The sequence below is a fragment of the Thermobia domestica genome, chromosome 5 (assembly GCF_964235325.1).
Source record: "Thermobia domestica chromosome 5, izTheDome1.hap1.1, whole genome shotgun sequence".
Lineage (NCBI taxonomy): Eukaryota > Metazoa > Arthropoda > Insecta > Zygentoma > Lepismatidae > Thermobia > Thermobia domestica.
In genome coordinates, this window is record NC_137458.1 from 145,082,889 (window position 1) to 145,107,821 (window position 24,933).

The 24,933-nt window shown below is 36.7% G+C and overlaps 1 protein-coding gene across 1 annotated transcript in view; it reads left to right on the forward strand.

The window, feature by feature from the left end:
- LOC145684700 (sodium- and chloride-dependent glycine transporter 2-like) overlaps positions 1-24,933 on the forward strand; it is a 290,540-nt gene that overhangs the window by 27,756 nt on the left and 237,851 nt on the right. Inside the window, exon 2 of the mRNA XM_081757078.1 lies at positions 23,958-24,151. Coding sequence (XP_081613204.1) covers positions 23,958-24,151 — 194 coding nt within the window. The remainder of the gene's footprint in view (positions 1-23,957; positions 24,152-24,933) is intronic.

The window sequence follows — 24,933 nt, forward strand, 5'->3', positions numbered from 1 at the left end:
GTCGGACTACGGTAATACTTTGTAGTTTTATGTGTTATAATAATAATCAACCATAGTAATACCATCTGATAGAAGGGGTAGCATCATATAATCGTTGACTAGACATATTGAATAATAAATTATGAAAAGACAATAGTAGTTATACAACAGGGCTGTAGTGAATCATATCTTCTGGTCGGTTTTAAAAATAGAATGTACCACTCCGTGAGATTTTTTTTCTTCACGTTACCTACTCAGGCTAGCTTACAATGTTCATGGAGGCGACGGTTCGGACAGGAGTACAGGAGCAAAACAATTAATTATTGAAATTTATTATCCCGTACCCGGGCATCGTCCCCTCCCCCCTTGAATATTTTCGTTTTCTTTTCTTAGTTTCCAAACTAGATAGTGATGGAAATTAATCGATGCCTCAGAATTTAGCGCATTCTGCGAAGGGGAGCTATCGGTGAAGTTTGGCAATAGAAATCACCGATCCAAAATCCAGTTTATTTAATTTTTTTTTATTTTGGCAAATCACTAATTAGGGATATCTTAGCTATTACTTTTACTCTAGTTTCTTTACTGTCCTTGAACCTTCTTAGTTTTTCTGAGGGGTCGAATGTTTTTTTTCTTACTTAGAGATTTCAAAATTGGGGACGCAGTTACCTGGTCCCTTCCCCCTCTCCTTTTATCCTGCTGGTCTGGGCCGGATACGGGGATCGGATTTCAATCTTACAAGCAAATTCTTGTGGGATTGGGATCTGATGGACACAGAACTTGCATCTTTGGCAGCAGGGACTCCCTCCTAGTTTACGTATTTAAGTAAACCACCCTCTTTCGGCATATGTGAATAATTTTGGCTATGAGTTGTTATATATATATATTTAAATTCGATCACTCTTCTGTGTAGTGAGTAGTACTTTAATCTTTCTCCTTTCGTTGGCGCCGCTTTCTCTCTCCTGTCTCTTCCTTCTTACTTCGAGATTTTTTTTAAATTTTAACCTCCCCCCCCGATTTCGAACTTGTCGCTTACGATTTATTTAACATACAACTCTGATCTGAAATTACCGGCTGAGACGTTGGAAGACACGATTCATGGATAGAGTAGATAATGATTGGGTCCTCCATCACATTTTGACCTATCGCCGAAATGAACAAAGACTTCGTAGTTGACGACACTTCAATTACGTTCTTTCACCGTCGTCTCTCTTAAGTTTTTTTTAAAATCCGTTGGTCACTTTCCTTTCTGTTTTGGTTTTCGATTACTTTGTAGTTAACCTGGGCCCAGAAATTGTACTTTGGTTTATCTAGTTATATCTTTAGAAATGCTCTGTGTTACGTGCCTGCCTCACAGAGTTTTTTTCCATGATTTAAGCACGAACTGATTATATAAAAGTGAAAATTTATAGATGCGCGGTATCAGGTAGAAAAGCGATTTTCTTTTTTCATATGTAATGTCGGAAGTCATTTGTTTTGGGACAATGTTTGCAACCTTGTAAAAATTTTATTGTTGGGGGTGATTAATTTAAATGTGTGCGCATTTATAATAAATATATATATATAGAGAGAGAAATGAATACGTCGAGATGTATATGTACTTAGTATACGAATATGATTTTATAGTAAAAGTATGATATTAAAAGTATTATATGAATATATGTAAGAGCGCTCGTGTCTGTCCCCCTAAACGTGTGTTGGTTGCTATAGTTTACCAGTAAGTTCTCCGACGAATGTAAGAATGTAGATTTTGTTAAGAATACCGCCGTGCACTTAAGTAATTTTCCTTTTCTTTTGAATAAATGTAAATGGTACCTTATGTAATTATGTAATGGCATGTATTGGAAAGTAACGGCAGGTCTAAACGTAACTCACATCATAACGCATATTATCCCTGAACGACTAACCCAAAAACCATTGTGGAAAGTGTACCTTGAATCCTTCTCACCTTCATATGTATCCTGTGACTTGACCAGTTTTTTTTTTATCCTCAATTTGAACCTTTATACTCCGTACACCTGCGGGAGATCGTTTTTAAAAATCCAAATTATATACACATATATACGAAAGTGATCCTGAAGAAAGGTCTCATGACGTGTCCCTGTGTTAAATAAATAACTTAAAACTATTCAAATAATAAGTTTGGAAATGGGTCGTCTAAGAGGAGAAACATCCTCTAGTGAAAGTTATTTTCTCAAAATCCCTAGATGGGTAAAGCGTCGTAATGTGCGATTGCAGACATAAACTGTTACGAGTTACAAACAAAATATAGACGATAAATGGTTTTTGTAAACCGATAGTTAGATATATATATATATAGATATATAAATGACCACAAACTAAGTCAAATGGAGCGAAATGTTTTGGACACTATGAGTAGTGCGTGATCTGTGATTTGAACGCTCAAAATCATTAATATTTTATTACCCGATGTGAGGTAGAGACTCATATAAGTTCTGATACACCAAAAAGTTTTTTTCTCTTTTCTTTCCTCTTTGTCAAATTTTTTTTCAAGTGAAATAAGTGTCTTTTTTGCGTATGTCGCAAATCATAATTTGTTTTAGCATGCCTAAGATATGATACATGTAAATAATTTTTTTTCCTCTTTCTATTTGTCAAGATGATTGGATATATAAAAAATTTACTAAAATATAACACTATGTACTCTATTAATATATAACCAAGAACTTGTGCTTTTAAGATTTTCGTTGTAATTAATTTTTTCTTCTTTCCACTATGAATGTAATAAACTATTTGTATCTTTGTAGTTAGTTGGTTTCCTTTAAACATATACACACTGTCCTGAGTGAGTGAGCGTGTGAATGCCTGATAGATTTAATTTAAGTAATTTGTGTGATATCATTTGTCATATTAACATCTGTAATATATGTGTCATGTTTTGACATATGTGTTAAGGTAAATAACCTAGGTCATGAAGGACCGTCACTAACGGTTTAAATCGGTTCGAGGATTGAAGCAAAAATAGCAGGATGAGCCTAAATACGACATCTTTCTTCCAGGAAGTTGAGACTCTTATTGATACGATACATAAATTTATATTGAGTTTATAATTTTGATTTTTTTTCTTGGCTAATTCATATGTTTGGTCGATCCTAGAGAACAAAGTTCAGATGCTGGATGGTTATCAATCACCGGTTGAAATAATATTACAAAGAATTAAATTTCACTTTTCTCATTTCCAGGTCTAGGTCTGGGCAACCCCATGATCATGGTGCCTGGAGCTAGGTCTGGGTGGTATGAGGGAACATGTGTCTATTCCGAAGCATTCCAAAATTGATTAGTCGTTAATAACATTTAGAATGATTCATCTTTCGAGGACTTTCTCGACTTCTTACTATATTTCCGGAATTATCCAGTAATCTGTTTCTCATTAAAATACCCTATTTCTTTTCTTTCTTCTTTTCCTACCTCCTTCTTTTACCCTTCTACTTTCTTCTCTTTCTTTTCTATTCATGATTGAGAGTAGTCGCTATTGGCACGGTCAATAAGTTGTTTAGATGAGTTTTCTTCGGGATTCCGATATGGAATAATCAACAATAACAAGAAAGTTTATTGGAATTTACTTTATTGGAAAATAATCAAGATTTCAATTAGTAGGTGTTGTTTGGTAATCGTCCTCGTTAAAGAGAATTAATTTTAGCGACTCCTCTTCTCTCCAGTACGTTGCATGTTTTTCTTCGTTTACGTTTTCTTTCAAGAGGAAGGCTATTGCCATGGCAACGAAGTCTGTTTAAGCTTTTTTTCAGTTAGTTGTGTCAGACTACCGATGAGTATTTTTTAACACAGTTGATGTCTCGCGAAGGAGAATGGCTGTGATTATTGAAAAGTAACCTTTAACAACCGAGCCTTGAATGAAGGTGCTGAATTCCTAAATGAAGGAAATTTTCCTAAATAATGTTTCTCTTCACACATAACTTCGATTTAGGTTCACCAATTTCGAATATTTGTTTTTGTTCAATAGAACTTATTTTTCTGGTGGTGTCATCACTATCATATCGATATTATAAAACTCTTTGTAGCTAGACTATATAACACCGCACTGCAAAACGAGTGCAGAGTAGAAACCATAATTGAACAACTGTAACATGTGTATGTACGTACGTATAATTTGAATATAGATGCATTAATTCTCATGAGTTTTTCTTTAAAACAATGTACTTCCTCGTCGTCCCATATAAGTATCATCAGAATAAAATGAGAAACTTGAGCTAGAATAAAACATCTCCATTGGTACAATGTGAAAACAGAAATTAACGGACTTTAGTATGTTTATGTTTACACAACTTCGTACACAGATAATCAGTATTTCTTTTTAGCTAGACTATGAAACACTTCAATTGGTGCAATGTGAAAACCGTAATTAATCGACCTGATTATATTTTCATTCACGCATAATTTCAACATAGATGCATCAATTTTGATGATTCTTCCGTTTTATAGAAGAGTGTACTCCTTTAATGGTCTCGTTTAAATTTTATTACGATGTAATAAGAGTTTTTGGAACTATACTAAGAAACTATGAACGAGCGTAGTGTGAAAATCGTAATGAACCGACTTCAATATGTTTGTGTTTACGCGTAACCTCAAATAATTATATTCCTTTTTGATGGTTTCATATCAATATTATTAGGATATAATGGTAGCTTATGGAGCAATAGCCCAATATACCTCTACGAATGAATATAAAGATCGATATTTACAAATTTCAGTATGTCTATGTTCACCTATATCTTTCATTGTTCACCAAGTTTGACGACTTTTCTGTTAAAAAAAGAGTAAACTTTCTCGGTGATCTCATACTAACTTCACTGTGATATAATGGTAGTCTTCTATACAATGGAACACCTTGAGAGTTGCAGTCATGTATGGGAACCTCTGCACCACCTGAACACCTTGAGAGTTCATTACAGGTATGTTACAAAGTCCTTGTTATGAAAGAAATGCTTAAAACTTTTCAGAAATAATGATATTGCAGTGAAATAAAATGTTAAGATTTGTATTGAGACTAACATTTTTTTACCATCATCAATAGATACACCGCCGCCATCATCGCCAAACCTCCAGCTGGGCTCCGTTGGTATCCATGCATTCCTACAACCTCAGGGAAATCCGTGAATGCTATTCTGTCTGGTGTCGTTAGAAATGCCATTGATTACTTCACTAATCTTAGCTTTCAGGTCCTGCACGTCCTTTGGTTTTTCTGTATACATCTGAGTCTTAACGTGACCGCATAACCAAAAATCACAGTTTGTCAAAACTGGGGAAATGGCGATTCAAGGGTTGGGGCTTCTGTGCCCAAAAAACTTCCTAGCTGGGATTATAGGAGACTAGCGACTAGCTAGCACACGGTCAAGGTAGTCCCTGACAACTTGGGCAAAATGTGGAGGGAGGGGCTGTCTTGCTTTTAGTGGAAGCGATCCTTGATTCCCAACCTAACCAACTCGGGTATCAGGAAGAGTTTTCGTTGGAGAGAAACGGACATATGAGGTGATCCACTGATACAGCACATCACATATTCACTTTTGGGCTGTCTCTTTCGTGTATTTCATAGTCATGAGGGTTTTCAGTTCCCCTAACAAGACAGTTGTACTTGCATACCCTTCCTGAAACATGGATAGTTGCCTCATGTGAGAACATGAGTAACTGCAGAGGTTCCCTGTCATCATCCCGTCGTTTCAGCATCAGTCCAGAGAACTTCAGTCTCGTGTCTGTCAGTTCATGCACAAATTTAATGTGGTACGTTTTGACTTTCAAATGTTTACGCATTATTTTGCGCGTTGTTGAGTGAAGATTCCCCACTCCAGCGACTGCAGCGGAATAGATTTTCTTGGACTTCTATCCAGGCTGTCGACAACCCTTCGCACCGTGTTTGGGCACACTGGCGGCCGACCATTTCTTTGCATATCACAAACACTTTCGGTAGTCAGAAACTTGTTGTGCCAATTCTCTATACTTCTGATGTCAGAAGATACTGTTTTGTATAGTTGTCTGAAGTTTTCTTTTTCATAACTTCAACACAGATGTATTGATTTCGATCATTCTGTTTTTAGTTTCAAAGAGTATACTTTTTTCAGGGTCCATATAAATTTTATCAGGATATGATGATAGTCTTTGAAGCTAGAAAGTCCACAACAGATGATAGTGTTAATATTTTGCGTATGTTTCCGTATAATTTCGTAACGCGAAGGCCACCGCAGACCACCGCAATGACTACCAAAATGTTCCAAATTGTGGAAAGGCCTAATTACATATGGTTTGGCAAAACTTTTCTTTTTACTGTGTGGTTTTTATGTTATAGAGTTTTAAACTAGAGACTCATACATCATCTTTTAATACATAGATTAGATAACTGATAAAGTGGCATCAGACTTAAAATTGCCCAACGATGCCAAGGTGATATCTTTCGAAATCTAAAGGAGGGCATTCTATTCGATAATAAAAAGCAAAGAAAAAAATATACTATATGTTACGGTTGTCCCCTTCGCCCCAAATCTGCTCGAATAGGAAGTATACATTTAAAATGGTAACTTCTGAAAAATTGGTCAAGAGTATAGAAGTAAAATCAGTGTTCCTGTGGGAAAAAAAATACTTCTGCTGGCATTCATAGGCAGATTGTAGAAGTGTATGGAGTGAGCTCAATTTCAAAACCACTTGCAGCGAAGTGGTGGCGTGCACTCAAAACAGGATAGAAGAGTATCATTAACGGTAACTCTAGACACAGCAATAGACCTAGTACCTCAACCACTGACCTGAACCGTGCTCGTGAGGATGAGTGTATTTGTGTGGACACAGGAACATTACACTCAGTGATGTAATGGGACCACAATGTGATTTTGTGTAGAACATTGTGGTTCTCCACAAAAGTATAGGAAAGTATGCGTGAAATTGGATTTACGGGCACTATCCGAGAATCATAAGAATACCAGAATGGTGATATCACTAAATATTCTGTAGCATTACGCAGCAGAGTGAACTATTTTCTTGACCGGGTTGAGGCTGGTGATGAAACGATATTGTATCTGTTAGCTCCATAAAGGAAACAGGCATTCATGGAATAGAATCATGCAGCTTCTCCACGGAAGAAGTTCAAAGTGTCGCTTCGTCCCGGATAGTTTTGTGCATTGTATTCTTATACATATCATATGTGTCACCGGTTGATTATTTGGAACAAGGAGAAACGGCAAATTCTTGAAGTTGCGGTATATCATTAGACGAGAACATCTCAGTCTCTTCGCCGAGATGGGATTATTCTGAATGATAATGTGAGACTTCATTCAGCACACCAAACTGTTGAGTGTGTTCAGTATTTACTCTGCGATTGACTAGATAACTCCCCGCAGGCCTGACTTAATCCACAGTGACTTTCGCCTCTTCTTCTTCTCTAAATCAGAACATGGCTGATCTTAATTACTATTTGATGTGTGATTTTATCAAAACTGTTTCCTCACGGTTGTTACAAGGATTTGACACGGATTTTTTTGAATGGTATGAAAACTTCATCTATCGTTGAAATAAGTGCTTGGACAGAAATGGTGATTATATGAAGGACTAATGTTGACCTTAATTGAAACTAAAATCTGATCAAAGTAAATCACTTGTAATAAATAACATTGTTACAGTTTCGGGAATGTGTCGGGAATATCAGACACATTATCTCCAAACATTTTCTTAAGATTAGATTTCTCCTGTCCTTCCAACAGTTCATCCTCCTTTTCAGACTCGGTGGTACTTTTATATGAACGGCATTCAGTGTGTTGAATGCCCTCTATCATCAAGTGTTTTGATCTTCCACCTGTATCTCGCACATGAGCCGTAATAAGCTTTGTAATCTTTTTTCTAATCATTCCTCTTATTTATTAGTTGACACTATTCTTCAAGTTAGTAAAGACTGTAAAACAATCATAACGAACAGTTCTTTAACTTCCTATGGTTATTTTGCAATTGAATCGCTGATTGGAAAAGGGGAATAAGTGCACCAGACCTAACTTTTCAAAAACGCAAAAAAAAAAAAAAAAATCGCGAGGCGTTATTTGCATTTGTTTCAAAAAGTGTCTAATTGATTACCTGTAGCAAAACAACCAACAAACACTAAGACAAGAATAAGAACCTTATATTGCAGCACTGCAATTGGTTAGAAAAGCTTAAAAATGGAAAATATATTCCATTTTTCCGATCAATTAGAGTTGGACGCAATTGTACTTGTGTGTATGGTATGTAATGTGCAGTTGATGATAGAAAACTATGAAAATATTCATGCTGAGTTCAATGTTGTATGCTAATCTTGGTTATGTATATCCGAACTATCACACGTGTTAGGTTTCGAACACTTTTATTGTCACCGTTCGTTTTTCTATTCAGTACATGTTATTCGTACAGCAAGAAACGTAATACAATAGACCACTGAACAAAATACGTAGCAAAATACGTTGTCAGAGTAGAATGGTTTTACAAAGAGTCTTAGTCGTCTAAATCTTCGTCTTCTACAGTTTCTTGGTCAGTAGTCTTTCATGGACAAATCATCCTATAAAACTCTTTGTATGGGTCAGGTATATATTTTATAATTTGTGAAACATTGTTGATCTTCTTCTGACTGATCGGGACTTGCCCATCGTATTCCTTTGATGTTGGCAGTGAAACGTTTGTGATATTACTTTTGAGGAATCGAAAAATATCAGTTCTTAGTCTATTGATAAACTCATGAGCTTGCACATAAGTTTTAGATTCTGTTTTATAAACAAAGTGTCTGTATTTACTTGTTTGCTATTTCACTGTTTTGTCCACAATGCTATCTGGAGTTTTCTTGTAAAACGGTTGCCACCAATGTTTAACCCTTTTCCGGGCCGTTTCTTTGTAGATATGATGCCGTGTTATGCCTATTAAAATAAGATCTCCACCAGGCGAATATGAATAATTATGTTGGTGGATTCCATTTATTCTATGTATTTCCCATAGATTATGGGGTGGGAAGTATTCTTCCCACGAGCCTAATTTAAAGCGGGGGTTTTTCCCACAGTAGAAGAATGAAGATTTTTTTACTTATTATTTCGTATTATTTTCTGGCTGTAATGCATGTATTTCAATTTTCAGGGGAGGGTAAATGCCTCCACTTGCCCTCCCCTCCCGATGCTAATGGGTATGGATCGAATTGCATGGAAACAGAAATCAATAAAAAGTGCTTACTATTTACACGCCATGTAGTGAGCACTAACGTGCGTGCTAATCACGTCAGCAGAAGCACGCATTTGTTCTTCAAAATAGTCATTTTCGAACTGCCTTACTGCACGATAACCAAGTGGGAAATGCTATTCCCACCAACCTAAATAATGCACTTTTGACACTATGATTTTGGGAAGATATCTTCCCACGGCCCGGAAAAAGGTTAAAATCGAAGATCTCTTCATTGATAACCTCGTAAACCTGAAATGGAGTATCAGCCTTTCCTGCATTCGCAATCGTAGGTTGTAATGTACTGGTAAATAAATGCGATCGTATCATGTGAGTTCTCGTTTGATTACAGCGAAATTTCTGTCACATGGTAAAAAAAATTCTCTGGCAGGAAAATATTGCCGTATAGTTGTGAAACGCTTTGACACGGTCAGCCTGGAAAGCAATCTTGTCATTGTATGATTGCGGTTTTGACCGCTATATGCATCACTGAAAATATACAAATCTGTCACTGGTTGGGGCATAAAGTTCTCTATATAATGTGCAATGAACGTCCTTTGCAACCTAGGCCTTAATGATAAGTGTAGATAACAGATTGGTTTGTAGAGATATTATAAATGACAAAAACGTAATGCCACAATTTTCGCAAATTAAACATTTCTTGTACAGGGATGAAATGTATATATAGGTTTTGCATGTAACCCAATGCTAAACCATCAACATTTGCGTTTTCTTTGCTGAGTTCTTTGATTTTGCTCAACTTGTTCTAGAATTTACTAACCCTTCGTTTGTGAACAATCAGCTCGGCCGCAGCACATCGTTTTGCCATGCCGTTCAAAAGATGAGATATGACTTTAGTATTCAACGCTTCACAAGTTGAACATACGTCCACTTGCGGTCTACCAAATTTGAAGCCATAGTTGGTGTTGTAATATTTAAGATAATATTCATATTTCACGGTATCTTTCCATTGAGAGTGCTTGTCGGGAAACAATTCATGCATCTTTACTCTTAAGGTGCTATCTGGGTACGTTACAGATTTACCCATGTAATGAGCTATTTTCGTTGGATACATTTGAGTGTGTTCATCAATCTGTGCTATTGCGTCCAGTTGCAACAGATTACCTGTATTGTAGTGTTTATCACATTTGTCTTACTGAGGTTCATTGTTGGCAAGCAAATTTGTTACTTACAGCGTACAAGCTAAGAAACGCCTTACGGCAGACGTTCACTCGCTCCGTGTCTTTCATTACAAAATACTTGAATGAAGAATGTTGTTTCTTTTTACTGTTTGCATTTGCTTTTGGCCTTTATACATCAAATCACTCATTATTCCCCATGAGAAATGTATCTTGTTTAATTTTTTGTTCTATTTGAATATAAGGAAAATAGGACGTTGTTCTCTTCTTGGGAAAACGAGTTGCAACATATCTTCTGACAGTTACAATTTGAACCACTTGTCTTAGCAGGAATAATCTTACCTTTACTATTTATGTATTCGTGGCGCTTCATCCTTGCTGTTTTTCATATTTCTTTTACATAGTTCGCTCTATTTCTCACCCCTTTCTTTCGTTTAGATGGCGCTGGGCCAAGTTCGTCATCACTTGACATTGCCACACATAATCTACACACTATTACCACAGTTCTACACGCACAAGTCTCGTGAAAGAGGACTAAGTCTAGGCGGTTAGGCACAAGCCACGTAACATTGTTGGTCAAAGCTCACACCATAAATGCTTTTGGCTGCATTCCACTGAACAAACCTGACAGACAAACGGAAGTAATGACAGGAGAGAGCTCTAGTGGCTGTCTATTTACACACAGCCTCACAGTTGTGATGGTGTCCTGCAGTGATTTGAAGAAGGAACTAAGAAACTTAATTATTCCGTTTTCCTAATCAGCGAGAAATTTCGCCTTCTATATTGGTCATATAGAGTTGCGCAAGTATTCCTGTTTTCTACTCAACGATGTAGCTATCTCAAAGGAATACATCTACTATCTCAGTTTAAAATCGTAAAAATATGTACTTATTCCAATTAGTGATTCAATTATCTTCGTTTCAAACTGCATTCTGTGTAATCAATTATTTTTACAGAGAAGATTGAAAAATTCGAGTTGAGTTGATTTGAAGTTTAACGTCCCTTTCATCAGTTAGGATATATGGTTCGAGACCTACTGATTAGCTTGGAATCCGAACTACATGAGCTTCCGCCAGGAATCGAATCCTGGTCTCCCACGCCAAAGGCGCGTACGCTAACCATGAAGGAGCTCATTGAGAAATTCGAATGAAGGATAGTACATAGATTGAAAAGTATTGCCAATATCAGTGATCTACTAAATTTGGCATTTTAAATTGAAAACAGAAAACGAGAAAGGAAAAAAAAAAGTCATATATCAGGAATATTTATACACCAGAGATGCAACTGAATTCGTGATTATGTATTAATAGGTCTATATTTATTCTTTTGTTTTTCGTGATCTTTTGTTCAGTGAAGAAAATATTTGGACAAAACAAAGCATGATGAGGAGAAACTAAAAAACATCATATTGATAGATTACATCAATTGATGATTTCTGCTTGGAGTAGTTCCAAATAGGACTATCATGACCTGAAGTGCGAAACTATACACACGCAAAATAATCAGTGTTGTCAGAATATGCAAATGTATTTTAGTAATCTTGCAGCTGAGCAAGTTAGTGTCTGATTTCAACACCGAGAACGTATGAGACGTAGACCACAGTTTAAGCTGTAAATTCATCGAAACCACTATAATGCATTCAGTGCTCTCTCAGCACGAATCGAACATAAGACAAATAAATCCTTGAGTTTTACGTCCTACGGTTATGCCGGTTAGGCTAAAGGAGACGGTGATGATGAGTAATGAATGAAATGGTGGAATGAAGAAAGTGGGAGGAAACGGGAGAACCCCGAGAAAACCCACGCACACGGTGTTTGTCCACCACAAAGTTCACTTGGCAGGGGCTGAGATCGAACCCGGGACCCCAAGCACCAGAGGTGAACGCTCTACCACTGAGCCACCGCGGCCCCTCGAACATAAGACACTGTGCACGTTAACTTTGTAAAAATATATTTTGGACAGAATAGTGTTCAAACTAATACGACACATTTCTGAATGCTGAATGTTTTAAGCATACAATGTAAAGAATATCACATTCGATTAAACAAAGTAATTATCAAAGAATCAGGGTAGGAACAGAAAGTGACATAGGGGAGAGTTGCATAAGTTGGGACACTTTTGGAATTCATATTTAGTTTACAGATACTACTACAAAATATGAAGACAAATGTGCTCATTGGATACATTGGACATTGTACTCAAAGGCATATAAATATTTTAGTACCAAAGAAATAACAAATGTGCAAAACCATAAAATGAAACGAAGTATGCAAATGTCCCATCTTATGAAGTAGGTCGTGTAAGTTGGGACAGAACATGTCTTAAGATGGGACTCGCCGTTTAAACCGCGTCGTCGCACTCTACACAAATGTAAACGTCAGCAATTGCACTACAGTAGAACACTGTAAGTGTGATTAACCTTCACATTCCAAGCATTGAATTCATTCTTCTGTTGAAGTACTGTACGGTTTGCTACACACTAAACAAGACCATTCGACGGATGTGTCAAATTTGTTACTTCCGTTGCGTCTACAAGGAATATCTTCAGACGAAACTTCATGAAAGGTAATATTTCTTTTTCGTATTATGCGATGTGTTATGAAGTAGATGTTAGTTTACACGCACGTGTAGGTGGTAGTGATGTTTTGGCACGGAGACTGATTCTGTACAATGATGCAGTTAATACTTTTACATCATTTTCTTTCTACGAACAATCCTCTGTAACTGTTCCTGTAACTTGGAAATAGTTTGGAAAAGAACTTGTCTGCTCAACGCTGACATGTGACGATTCAGGCGTAGGGCTAAAGCACTTGAGTGTGGATGGTAGTTCAATATTATGTACTTCTTGTGATGTCCACACTATCTCAACCGCGTTACTTGTAGACTACGTCGCAGTAAAGCTGCCTTCATGAAGTGATTGTGGGTTTTGAAAAGGGTCGTTGCTGAATTCCCTCTCTGAAATGTTAGTAGAGCTACTACACGAATTTTCATCTAAAAGTGCAAGGAAATCACTGTATGCGAAAACAGTACAATCAATAGGCCAAATATCCTTTTTCCCTTAAGCCATTTGCTGCATTGGCTACGGTAACTGCCTTGCCATATGCGATATTGAAAGCTTCTACCAGTTGATGGTCTGTGAATTATCTACCAAGATGTTGACCTAGCCACATTTGAACAGCCTGATGGTAGTGCTTCTCCAATGAGGCGAAAATTGAAACATCTACCGGATTCACTTTGTGAGAACAATATGGGAGCGGGATGAGAAGAACGATTCCGTTATAAGAAGCAAAACCTGATGTGGCTAGATGTGAAATGTGAGACGTGTGCCCGTCTACAGTCAGCAGTACAGGATTATGTTATGATGATTGAACATGAGTAGCTTAATGCTCGATGTTTGCAAAGAATAATTCTACAGTGATCCGTCCGTTCTTACTAACTGAATCGAACATGCAGAACTTTGTCTAATAATATTGGCTGCTCCCTTTTTCTTGCGAAAAAATGTCGGTGGAACATTTCCGCCACACGTATTGACACTACTAGAACAGTTACATTTCTCCCTCTCTCAGCAGTAGTAATACCACCCACGTGTTTCTTTCCCTTCTTACCCAGCACCTTCGACGGGTATACAGTTTTCATGCCTGTTACATCTCAGTTGTCGATATTACCAACAGTATATTCATGTCCGTTACATATTTTTTAATAAGTCAAAAAATTTATCTACACTTTTTCTGTTGAATCCAAGAATACGAGTTCGAGATGGGGCAATTGTTCTTTGAAATTTTCCGGCAAGTTTCTACACGGTAACTTACAACTCATTTTTGCTTTAGTTTGTAATGAGAATTTCCTGAATTGGAGTTTGTAATGAAAATTTGGAAATGAAAATTAAATGCGAATTTTATTTTCTGTAAATTTTGAATACAATAATTAATAAGTTGTAGGCCTAAACATTTATTTTTTGTTAATACAGTTTGTATATTGCAGATTTTTTTTATGTGTAAATAAAAAAATACCACCTCAGTATCAACAGAGGTTTCGAAAACAATGGATCGTGGGAAATGAATTCAGGATTATTTGCAAGTGCGACATAAAGGCTCATAGAGGTACGATCTATCGCTCTAGTGGCGGTGACTAGTGTTGTGTCGATCATGAACGATTCGATCATTAGGAACGAATCATGGCGTGAATCAAATGAATTATGATTCTTGCCAGAAATGAATGGATTCTTCCAATGAATCATTTGTACTTTTCACTGAATTGCTTGCCGTGATCGAAATGAATTGAGAATCACAAAGTACCAGCTTGTGTGAGAGAATTGGTAGGGTTGCTTCTGCAAATGCGCTTGCAGTTCATGGGGATTGGTAAAAGAAAGAAAACCGTACGCACCCTTTTTCTTCCTGCTTTCGTAGATGCGTGCGTTTCTTTTCTTCCTGCGTGGTAGGGTTGCTTCTTGCGAAGAGAGGAAGCCGTGTTGTTGGAAGCAGATTACTTTCAAAATAAACGTTTCTGTTGGTTTCTTCTCGTCGAGAAGTACTGACACTGTTGCTCAATTAGATGTAATACGATTTCGTAGTTAGTTTCAGCATACTCTTGAAGATCAATTCTATATATATAAAAGAGAACGTACAAAATCCTTTGTCCGCTCATCACGCTAATACGGCTGAACCAATTTCTTTCATTTTTGGGGGGTTATTAGGATTTGGACCCTAGATGTTTTTTATCATATCACTTTAATTTTTAATTACCAGTGTCTTGAGATAATTGACCATTCAAGTGTCCATAACGTACAAATCCTTTGTTATTAGTTCATCATAGGTAAAAATAAACGTATTTATATGCAACCCGCATGACCGTGTCACTCGGCGGGTTAACATAAATGACAGGCGATATACAGCGGAAAATAGCTTGAATCTTCTGTTTAAAATTTTTTAATTGATTTGCTTATTTTTACAGACACTTTTAGAATATGCCAGCACCGGGATGACCGCAGCGAAGCGGGGCGGGTTAACATAAATGACAGGCGATATAATGTTAAGATTTACTGCAATCTTCTATGTTTTTTATCATATCACTTGAAAGCGAAAAAGTAAAAATTATCTAAGTAACAAAGTTTATTGCGTTCCGGGGTGACCGCAGCGAAGCGGGGTGAACGCTGCTAGTTATCTATATTGTCAAGATACTGTACGTACATTGGATAAAGCTATTACCATCACTTTCAACTGCACTAGCCAAAAGGGTCAATTTTAATGTTTCATAATCAGCTCAAAGAACTATATTATACTCAATCTAAATACAATATTTACACAGAAAAAGTGCACTGTAAACTATTTGTACTGTACATAATGGACTTCACAAATTTATATAAATGTATAGAAAGACGAACGTAGCTTCTTTCTGGGAAGATAATGGATTGCATCTTTCAGTAGAAACACTTGTCCACATGCAACAGAGCTTAGTGGCAAGGGTGCCGATTCTGGGGGGCCCGGACCCCCTGAATGCTCAAATGTATTTTCATGAATATTCAACATTTGGCATAATTTTAATTAGTCTTAAAATCCTTTAGACCCTTGTCTGCAACCAAACACACTTTAATGCCCCCCCCCCGAAGTTACAGAGAAATCGGCGCCCTTGCTTAGTAGTACCTATTTTTCACTTTACTAGTATTGAAATGGACGTACAGATACAAATGGTTTTCTGAGCTTCCATGTAAACAAGACGATGTGGGAGACCCGGGATCGATTCCCGGCAAGAGCTCATGTGGTTTGGATTCCATGTTAATCAGTAGGTCCACGTCCTTATATAGCCGCGCTGCTGAATGGGACGTTAAGCTCAAAATCAACTCAACTCAAATTTAACTAACTAATGATTTTCTCTTAAGAATATAGACGAACAGTGATGATTTCAGGGGTAGGCGAGGAGAAAATACCCCGAGGCTAAGAATTATCCCCAGAGGTGGTAATTTTCTCCTATTTACGCCAAATAGGCTTTATGGTGGACAAACACCATATGTGTGGGTTTTCTCTGAGTTCTCCCGTTTTCGCTCACTTTCTTCATTTCACCATTTCATTCATTCTCATCATCATCGTTTCCTTTAGTCTAGAGGAAGATAACCATGGAACGTAAAAGTTTTTAACATTTCATTTTATTCCGTGCTTACTCAATGTCTTATAAAATGATCACAATAATATTAAATATATGTTGATGTGTTAACTCCGTTTCTTCTTTAGCTCAAAAGAATTCAAAAAGATCATTATTTTTTGCCAGTCAAGAATAAAATAGAACATAGTTTAGAATATAATAAGATAAAATAGAAATCTTGCAGTTTAACATTCCACGTTTATGTCCACTAACCTAAGGAAACCAATGATTAAGGCAAGTTAATGATGATGGAATAGGTGGAATGAGAGTATGAGAGGAAACTGGAGTACCCCGACAAAACCCATGGACATCATGATGTACACCACAAACTTATTTAGCAATGGATTAAACCAGGAACCCCACACACCGGAGGTAACAGCTTTATAAGTGAGTCACGGTGACCTCAGGTTAGAATAGAATGGATTGCGAGATAACAATTTACTTTAATTAATCATCCACCTCTTTTTTAGCCTATAGTGAAAAACTGTAAGACTTATAACAACAAAAGAAATTCATTAACATAATGTGTACTTTACAAAGTGTACATAACCTGGGAAAATAATATGCACCAGAAATGAATATGGTACTACGGACTCATTGCATAGTAGATGCCTACTTTTTGTATTTAAAACCAAACACATCAATGTAGCCTATACATTGCACTTTAGGGCTCTATATTTTTCCCCATATTAATATGTACGACAATAAGAAGTTGAAAATAAATTGTTAAAACTGCTCGTATCCCGTGAAAATCTTATGAATTATATTTCAACAAAGTATTTCCTCGAGAACTGAAATTGGCAGAAAAAACGTGGAGATTGCAACAGTTTTAGTTTTTGCCTCAAGCCCTAATATGAAAACAGGATGCAAAAATAACAACAATGGGAGTTGAGCAACACTATGGGTGGTATGAATAAAATGAAGCCTAGACTCTGCTCACTTGAGGTGAGCATGCTCTATTCGTGAGCAAACTCTAAAAATTTCGTATGAATAAAAACTATCAATAGTTTTGAGAGCTTACTCTTGCAGAAGCCGAGCATGCTCATAGAGGTTGCTCCACTCCGCGCTGGGACGACGAAGCAAGCAGTCTGCAACTGCACTTATTTCTGCTATATTATTTTTAAAAGAATAGCATGTATTGTCATTTATTTTAAGAAGTGTCAACAGACATAAACGAAACAAAAAAAAAAAAAAAAAAAAAAAAAAAAAGACAGAGAGAGAGAGAGACATTTATTTCAAGAAATTTGTGTTGAACTTTTCTATAAAACCTCATAGATGCTATAAGATTTATAAGGATTACTAGGTCTGTAGTATAACATGAATATTTTATATCAAGTATTTGACAAACTACTACTGTAAATAAACTGTACTTTTCATGAAAGTTCTTACATTTTAATGACCAACTATCATCCTGGCAATGGCAATTTCATTTCTCCTTTGGTGCCCCCGTTGTCTCACGCGCGGGATGCCCTCGTTATCCTCTTCCATGTCGTCATAGTCTTCAAACGCTCTCTCAACAATGTAAAACTCGCTGTCTTTCAGATATTTAGCCACATTATGAAGGACAAAGCAGGCTAGAATCACCGAAGGCACTTTTGTTGGTCGCCAATCGTATTTTATTTTCCAGTATAGGGAATCGCTGCTTGACTTGACGAAGCATCTTTCTATTATAACTCGTTCTCCTTTGAAGCAGTTGTTGAATTCTCTTTCTCCTTCTGTAGCTGGATTTTGGAAAGGAGTCATAAGCCAAGGAGCAATGGCGTATCCAGAATCGCCCAGGAGCAAGGCTCCTGACCTGTTTTCTGTCATGAGCACACGAACAGCTGAATTCATCCATATTCGGGAGTCGTGCACCGAACCTGGCCAGGAAGCATCAACGCTCGTGAATTCCTCGTTACAATTACAAGTGGCTTGAACATTCAAGGTGAAACGTCCTTTACGATTTATGTACTCCTCCGCGTGTACATGAGGTCGTTTAATTTCCACATGTGTGCAATCGATGACCCCGATGGCAAAGGGAAAATTGTATATTTTTGTGCCACTTATTCATTTCTGTCTACTGTTCAGCAACAGTTGTTGGGAACTTTATCCACAGGGGAGCCTTTTCGATTATTTTGTCTAGAACATTTGCAAATGTCACGAACACCATACTCTAATCCACACCTATATCCTCCCTCCCCTTCCCACTTTGAAACCCTGGATCACTCAAATATCTCAAAAAAATTCGTATTCTCTGTTCGTTAGTAAGTGCCCCGCCTCTAGTTTCATTTGTTGCACCTAGGAAAACCACTTCACGTTTTCTTGATCAAAGCGATACAGAGTTTTATAGTCCACTTCCCACGTGTTTCTGCGCTCCTTGTATATTTTACATCGTTGTAAATTCATGAATGCAGCCATTTTCACAACACACCTTCACTGCACGGCTTGAGTCAGCTAATGAGGTGACTCCAGATTTTTGGAGACAGTACTCCGAAGTGCGAGAACGAACTCGTTTTTTATTCATATGAAATGTGAGCATGCTCGATAGTTTTCAGACCATGCTCCAGCACTGAGTAACCTCTCCCTGAGCATGCTCTCTTTGCTCCTCTTTATTCATACCAAAAGGAGTAAACTCCACAAATACTGGAGCATGCTCACCTTGCTCCACTTTATTCATAAGACCCTATATTATTGAAACTTCATAACAGCCGAGCTACCACGCACTCACCCCAATGCAACGCTGGGGCTGGCCGTGTCATGTTGCAAAGATGATACACGAGGTTGTACTTCCTCACAAGGAATTCATTAAGTTGCGCAGAAAAGAAGTGCAATAGCCTAAGCGATTCATATGATCGAATAATTCCCACTCAATTCATATGATCGAATAATTCATCTGCTCAAAATAGATGCGCGGAAACCTAACTGATTCAATGAGCGAATCATTCCCAACCAACTCACTTGCGCAAAGGGAATGCGCGCTGACAACCAATTCATATCAACGAATTAAATGATCGAATCATTTCAGTGAATCAGAGTAAATGAATCGATTCTTCGAAATGAATCATTTTGCCCATCACTAGCGGTGACATCTATGATAACTTATTTCAATTCGACTGATAATTATGGCTGTTGACTTTCTCAAATCAGGTGATTTGTTGATGAATTTTATTGTAATTTACAGTCATATATGTTACTTGCAAGTATTCAGTAAATAAAATTAAGCATTCCAAATTTTACTATAACTCACTTATAGGCTACACACATAAAAAGGGGGGTTTAAAATTTAGAAACTAAGTTATAGGTTAGTAGTCATAAATCTACCCATTTTTTTTACCTAAAAATGCTTACTTTTGAAGGCAATCTAGCCTTTTTTCTTGAGATGTTGTTGGCAACACTGCTCACAACTATAGTCGTGCCACTTCTTCATACAACCTCTGCACACTAGCATTCGGAGCGCGTCATGCAACGCGCTTAGTAGAGCAGTGTTGTCAACGTCCCATTTTATAAGCCGTCCTAACTTTTGCAACTCTCCCCTGCCATAATGATGAAAGCTATTATTATGAGTTCCGTTTATCAGTATTCGTCGCAGTTAAGTAGAAACCATTGCAATAGCCGAGTAATCTAAATATAAACAGGTAAATAAATAATTGAAAAGTGATATTGGGCATCCGCTTACGATCGTGTATTCGAGCTGTACTGAGGAATATGCCCGTTTCTGTCGTCGAATTTCCCGTGTTCGTTTCCTTGTCGGGTTGGATTTCGCAGGAAATAAAATAGTATTAATTACTGTAAAAGACAATGAATAGGACAAGATTTCGTTCGAAGTGAAATTTTAAAAACGTTAAGAGCGTACCGAATCTCTACTACATGTTGTGGAATACATTTCTTCCAAGTTTCGTTAAAATATAGTCAGTTTGGATGGAGATTTTTCGTTTTGTTGAAAGTTTTTCGACATAAATTGCGACATTTTAAAATCCAAAACATACTTAATAAGGTTCTTGTCGCACCCTATCATAGGTTCTTTCAGTTTAACGTCTCATGATTATGCCCTTCAGACTAAGTGAGACGATGAATGAAGAAAATGAATGATGATGGAAGAATTGATTAAATAAGAGTGCGGGAGGAAATGGGAGCACCCTGAGAAAACCCACGAACACGATGTTGTTCACTACATTTACTTGTACGGTACAAGGAGCCCCATGTACCAGAAGTAAGCGCTCTATCACTGCCCCACAATCACAGGTTCATGTTTGTCGGTGTTTGTGTTCATACGGTGTTTGCCTACCAGAAAGCTCACATAGCATGAGCAGGGATTGATCCGACGACCTCTAGCACCAGATGTGAGTGCTTTTCCTAATGAGCTACCGTTGTCCCTCGTAAATCAAGCATCGGTCCACATTGTACGCAGACCGGCCATAGTAACTAGTATTTCTCCCTTTTTTGTACTTAGAAGGTAAATTCGGCACCACCAGACATGTCAACTCTGACGCAAAGTCGTAGCAGTTGTAGTAGTATTAGCAGTGGTCGTAGTAGTAATATTAGAAGTAGTAGTATTAGTAGTAAGAGTAGTAATAGTATTAGTATTACAGTACTTTGCAGTCTTGAATAAAGAGTCAGTTTCCCAAACACATTACGATTGGCATAGGCTAACATTAGTTTCCGATCCGTCTTTCAGATTTCGATCCGGTTAGGTTAGGTCAGTTTGAAAAGGCAGGACCCTGCCGGGCACATTCCGGGCCGAACTGGGCGCGCCCGGCCCGTGCAGGGCTCTGATTTGGAGTCCACATTTACAGTAATAATATTAAGCTGTAAGTCTTAGGGTAGAGTAGGTGAAATCGCACAACTATTTACATTAATGGTTTTAATTCGAAACCTTTGAAGAAATTTAAAATGATTTTTTGATCGTATTGAACTTTATAGTTTTCCAATTCTTTCACACTGATTTCATAACGATATCTTATCATAATCATGATAAAAAATGATGATATTTTAGAAGCCTGCGATTGGTATGACTTACCCTACAGGCTTCCCAAATTGCACTATGTGAAGCCAAAATCGCACCGCCATTTTAATATATGAAAATTTTACAGTAATGCATATGGGTAAAACAAATTATCATTTCCATGGAATATCGCATTATTTTATTTATATTATATTAAGATGACGTATAATACATCTTTAAAGAGAAAAAATACTGCAATGTATATAACCGAGCATAGAAATAACACCTTAGAAATAAGCTAAGTAGAAATGCAACCTACAAGTAAAACAAATTCATATTTCTATGATATATCACATTCTTTTATCTCAGTATTATTAATACGAGGAAGAAGATATCATTAAAGAAAAAATATCCATATTGTTGATCCAAAGAGCAATATTTATCATAATCCTTGTATCTATATTTATGGAACACAGACAGCTACACCTTATGTGCACAAAAATCATATTGGAATGCACGTTCATCTGAATCACTCACACAAGACTCATGTATCCAGACTTTACAAAAAACGCTCTGTACCATATCTTCGATTAAATTTTGTTGACAAAGGACGCAAAACCAATCTTGTTCATAGATTTCAAAAGGCACATTTGAAACACTGCGAATGTGTAGTTAGGAGTATCGTGATTTGGATGTATCGTCTTTTCGAATACACTTTTTGGTGTTATGGTTTCCTGAAGCAGATGCAGACCTAGCTGACGGTTCAGAAATATTAGATTTCTCCACACGTTTGGATACTCTTGATTGCCTTTGCCGTCATTATTCAAGATGTTTTTTGTAAGGACTTGATGAATACCTACTTCTGTTCTTTGTCATTGCATGTTGGTAATTCTATTTCGTCCTGCTATTGGGCTGGGCAGCGTCACTTTATTTTTTATAGTTGTTCAAAGCAGGATTCAAAGACTTTGGAAACCATTTTCCATATTGACATGTGTCCACCTTCGTAAGATGTAACGAGAAAGAAATCAGGAAAAACAATTCATCACGGGAGCCAAAATCGCACTCGTGCGATTTCGGACACACGGTAGTAGTGCGATTTGGGAAACTACACCATTTAAAAATGTATATATAATATTTATATGCCTCACAAATTAAACAAGAATAACTTGAGCTTGTCATTATAATATTAATAGTATTTTGTTTATTACTACTTATTGACACATAAGCTAATTCTCGTACCTTAATCCCGAAAATTAGTAAGGAATACTCCAATTATATTGTACTGCAACTGCACACACACATAACTTACTGAACGTCGCACAGTGGGGCGAAAAGTAGGCCAAAAGTAAAAAAAAAAACGAAAGTTAGTAATATAGGAATTTTTTAATGTAGTTGGCTAGAGTGATGTTAGAAGGACCCAAATCCATAAATAGAATAGGGTTTTTACTTTATTCCGACTACCTGAAGATATCTTAAGTAGACCCTTCAGCAGGTTAAATGCGTAGAGAACAATAGAAGAATTGCGACGCGTCCAACCGGTTGTAACTTTCGAACGCGTTGATAGTTTTTAAATCTGTAAAGTTTTCCTAGATCGTACTGGTAAGTAGAATAAGTGTATGAAGTGAAAAATTAATAATAATAATATAATAATTTATAATTTGAATCGCAAGTCAGGCAAAATTTCCACATTGTTTATATATTTTATTAACTTAAAGCGTTGAAAACATTATGTGCACCCTCGTGCACCACGTTCATGTTTTGTAGAATGGTAGTCTGAAAATTAATTAATGCAGTCGACAAAAACGTAGCTGCCAAAACGTGCCAATTACGAAGCGTGTTGATGTTAATTATTGCTCATTAATGTTACAGTGACAAGCCGTTGCAGTTATCATAACCGAATCAAATACCAATAATTTGTGTCATTTAAGTAATAATACATTTCTAATAAATAAGAACGTAAGTAACAAGTAATTGTTCATCAAAATATGGGAAAAAAGTGAATGTTTTTAAAGATACATTGTAAAAATTACGAAGTATGTTGACATTCTTGTTATTCCGCCATTTTGGACCCGCCATTTTGTTTTTTCAACTTTAGCTGCAGAATCGTAATCAGCAACCTTAATAACCCCTTTATCGCCACTTTTGAGAACATTTCTACGACTTTTTCGACTTTTGCAAATTTTATTCCGCCATTATGTTTTTTTATCGTTAGTTGCAGAATCGTAATCAGCAACCTCAATAACCCCTTAATACTAAATTTCATTCAATCTGAATACAGTTATCATATTTTGGCCAGCTTTTTGCGTTTTCGCCCCACTGTGCGTCGTCACTTTACTCTGTAATTATGGAAATATTCTTAAGTACTTAATTTAACTGTCAGATGGTATGTTAGTACTACGGTTCTTTTTAAACTAGAGGTGGCGCGATTTAGAACTCGGTGCGATATCGGGAACTCTCTCCTATATATCGCCAAAATGCTAAAAAAATAAACCTAAAAATGATACGTCCGCTAGCGGATATACAGAAGTATGCTTTATGTCAGTTAATTGAATACTGAACAACAGTCTAATTGAACATGTTTCTATATTGTTTTTTCTTAGGAATGATGTACTACACATACAAAAAGCTACCTGGAACGATTGGGGAGTAGTCAGAGGAGACATAGTTTTATATAATTTTATATTGTGGACTCTCATTGTTATAGGGTACTTAAAGAACTTAACTACATCAGAATATCTAATTTATGCCAGTACACTATTTCCATATATAATGATCGTGTTAATGTTTCTCAGCGGTAAGTGTTAAATTTCTTAATGCTTCTTAAAATAGTTTAAATTTCTTTAACATATTACTAGTATTAAAAACATTTAATGTAAGTATTTAAAAATTTAAATTGCTTTAATATACTGCTTAACGAAAGTATTTCTGCTCGGTAGTGTTTATCTTTTTAAATATTAGTCCATTTTCTTGTTCCCAGAGCAACTGTACCAAGTGTCTCAATTCCATACTGATTTACGTCAAGGCAATGCAAAATTGGCGTGTTAGTTTGCGATAGTTCTCATAGTAGTTAAAATTGATTGTTCTCCGTTGCGATCCACAAATTTTGAGAAACCAGTTGAGGAATGAGACACGAAGAAGCCAAAAAATACTTCGTTTTATTTGTAGTTAAACCAACTTTTAAACTCCAGTACCTATTCATCGGTATGCCATTCTTATTAGATATAACAAAATGAAATTTTAGTTATAATTTCCTGTTTCCGAAGTTTCCCTACTGAACTATCAATAATTTCCACGAATTTTATCTCTGCTTGAAGAAAGCTGTAGAATCGTTTTAAAATCTATCCTGATAATATGGAACATCACGCCGAAAGTTTCAGCTAAGTAGCGTCTTTAGTTATGGAGATTTAGTTTTAAAAACTAAATATTAATAAGGAATTGAGTTTTTCCTCGCTACACAAGCGATACAAATCATAGTTTCACTCGTAATGAAAAGCCTTTTCAAATTATATTGGTGACGCTTGTGGCATGGAACAATATACAGGGATTTTCGTGAAATCAGTTAAATTTAATGTACTA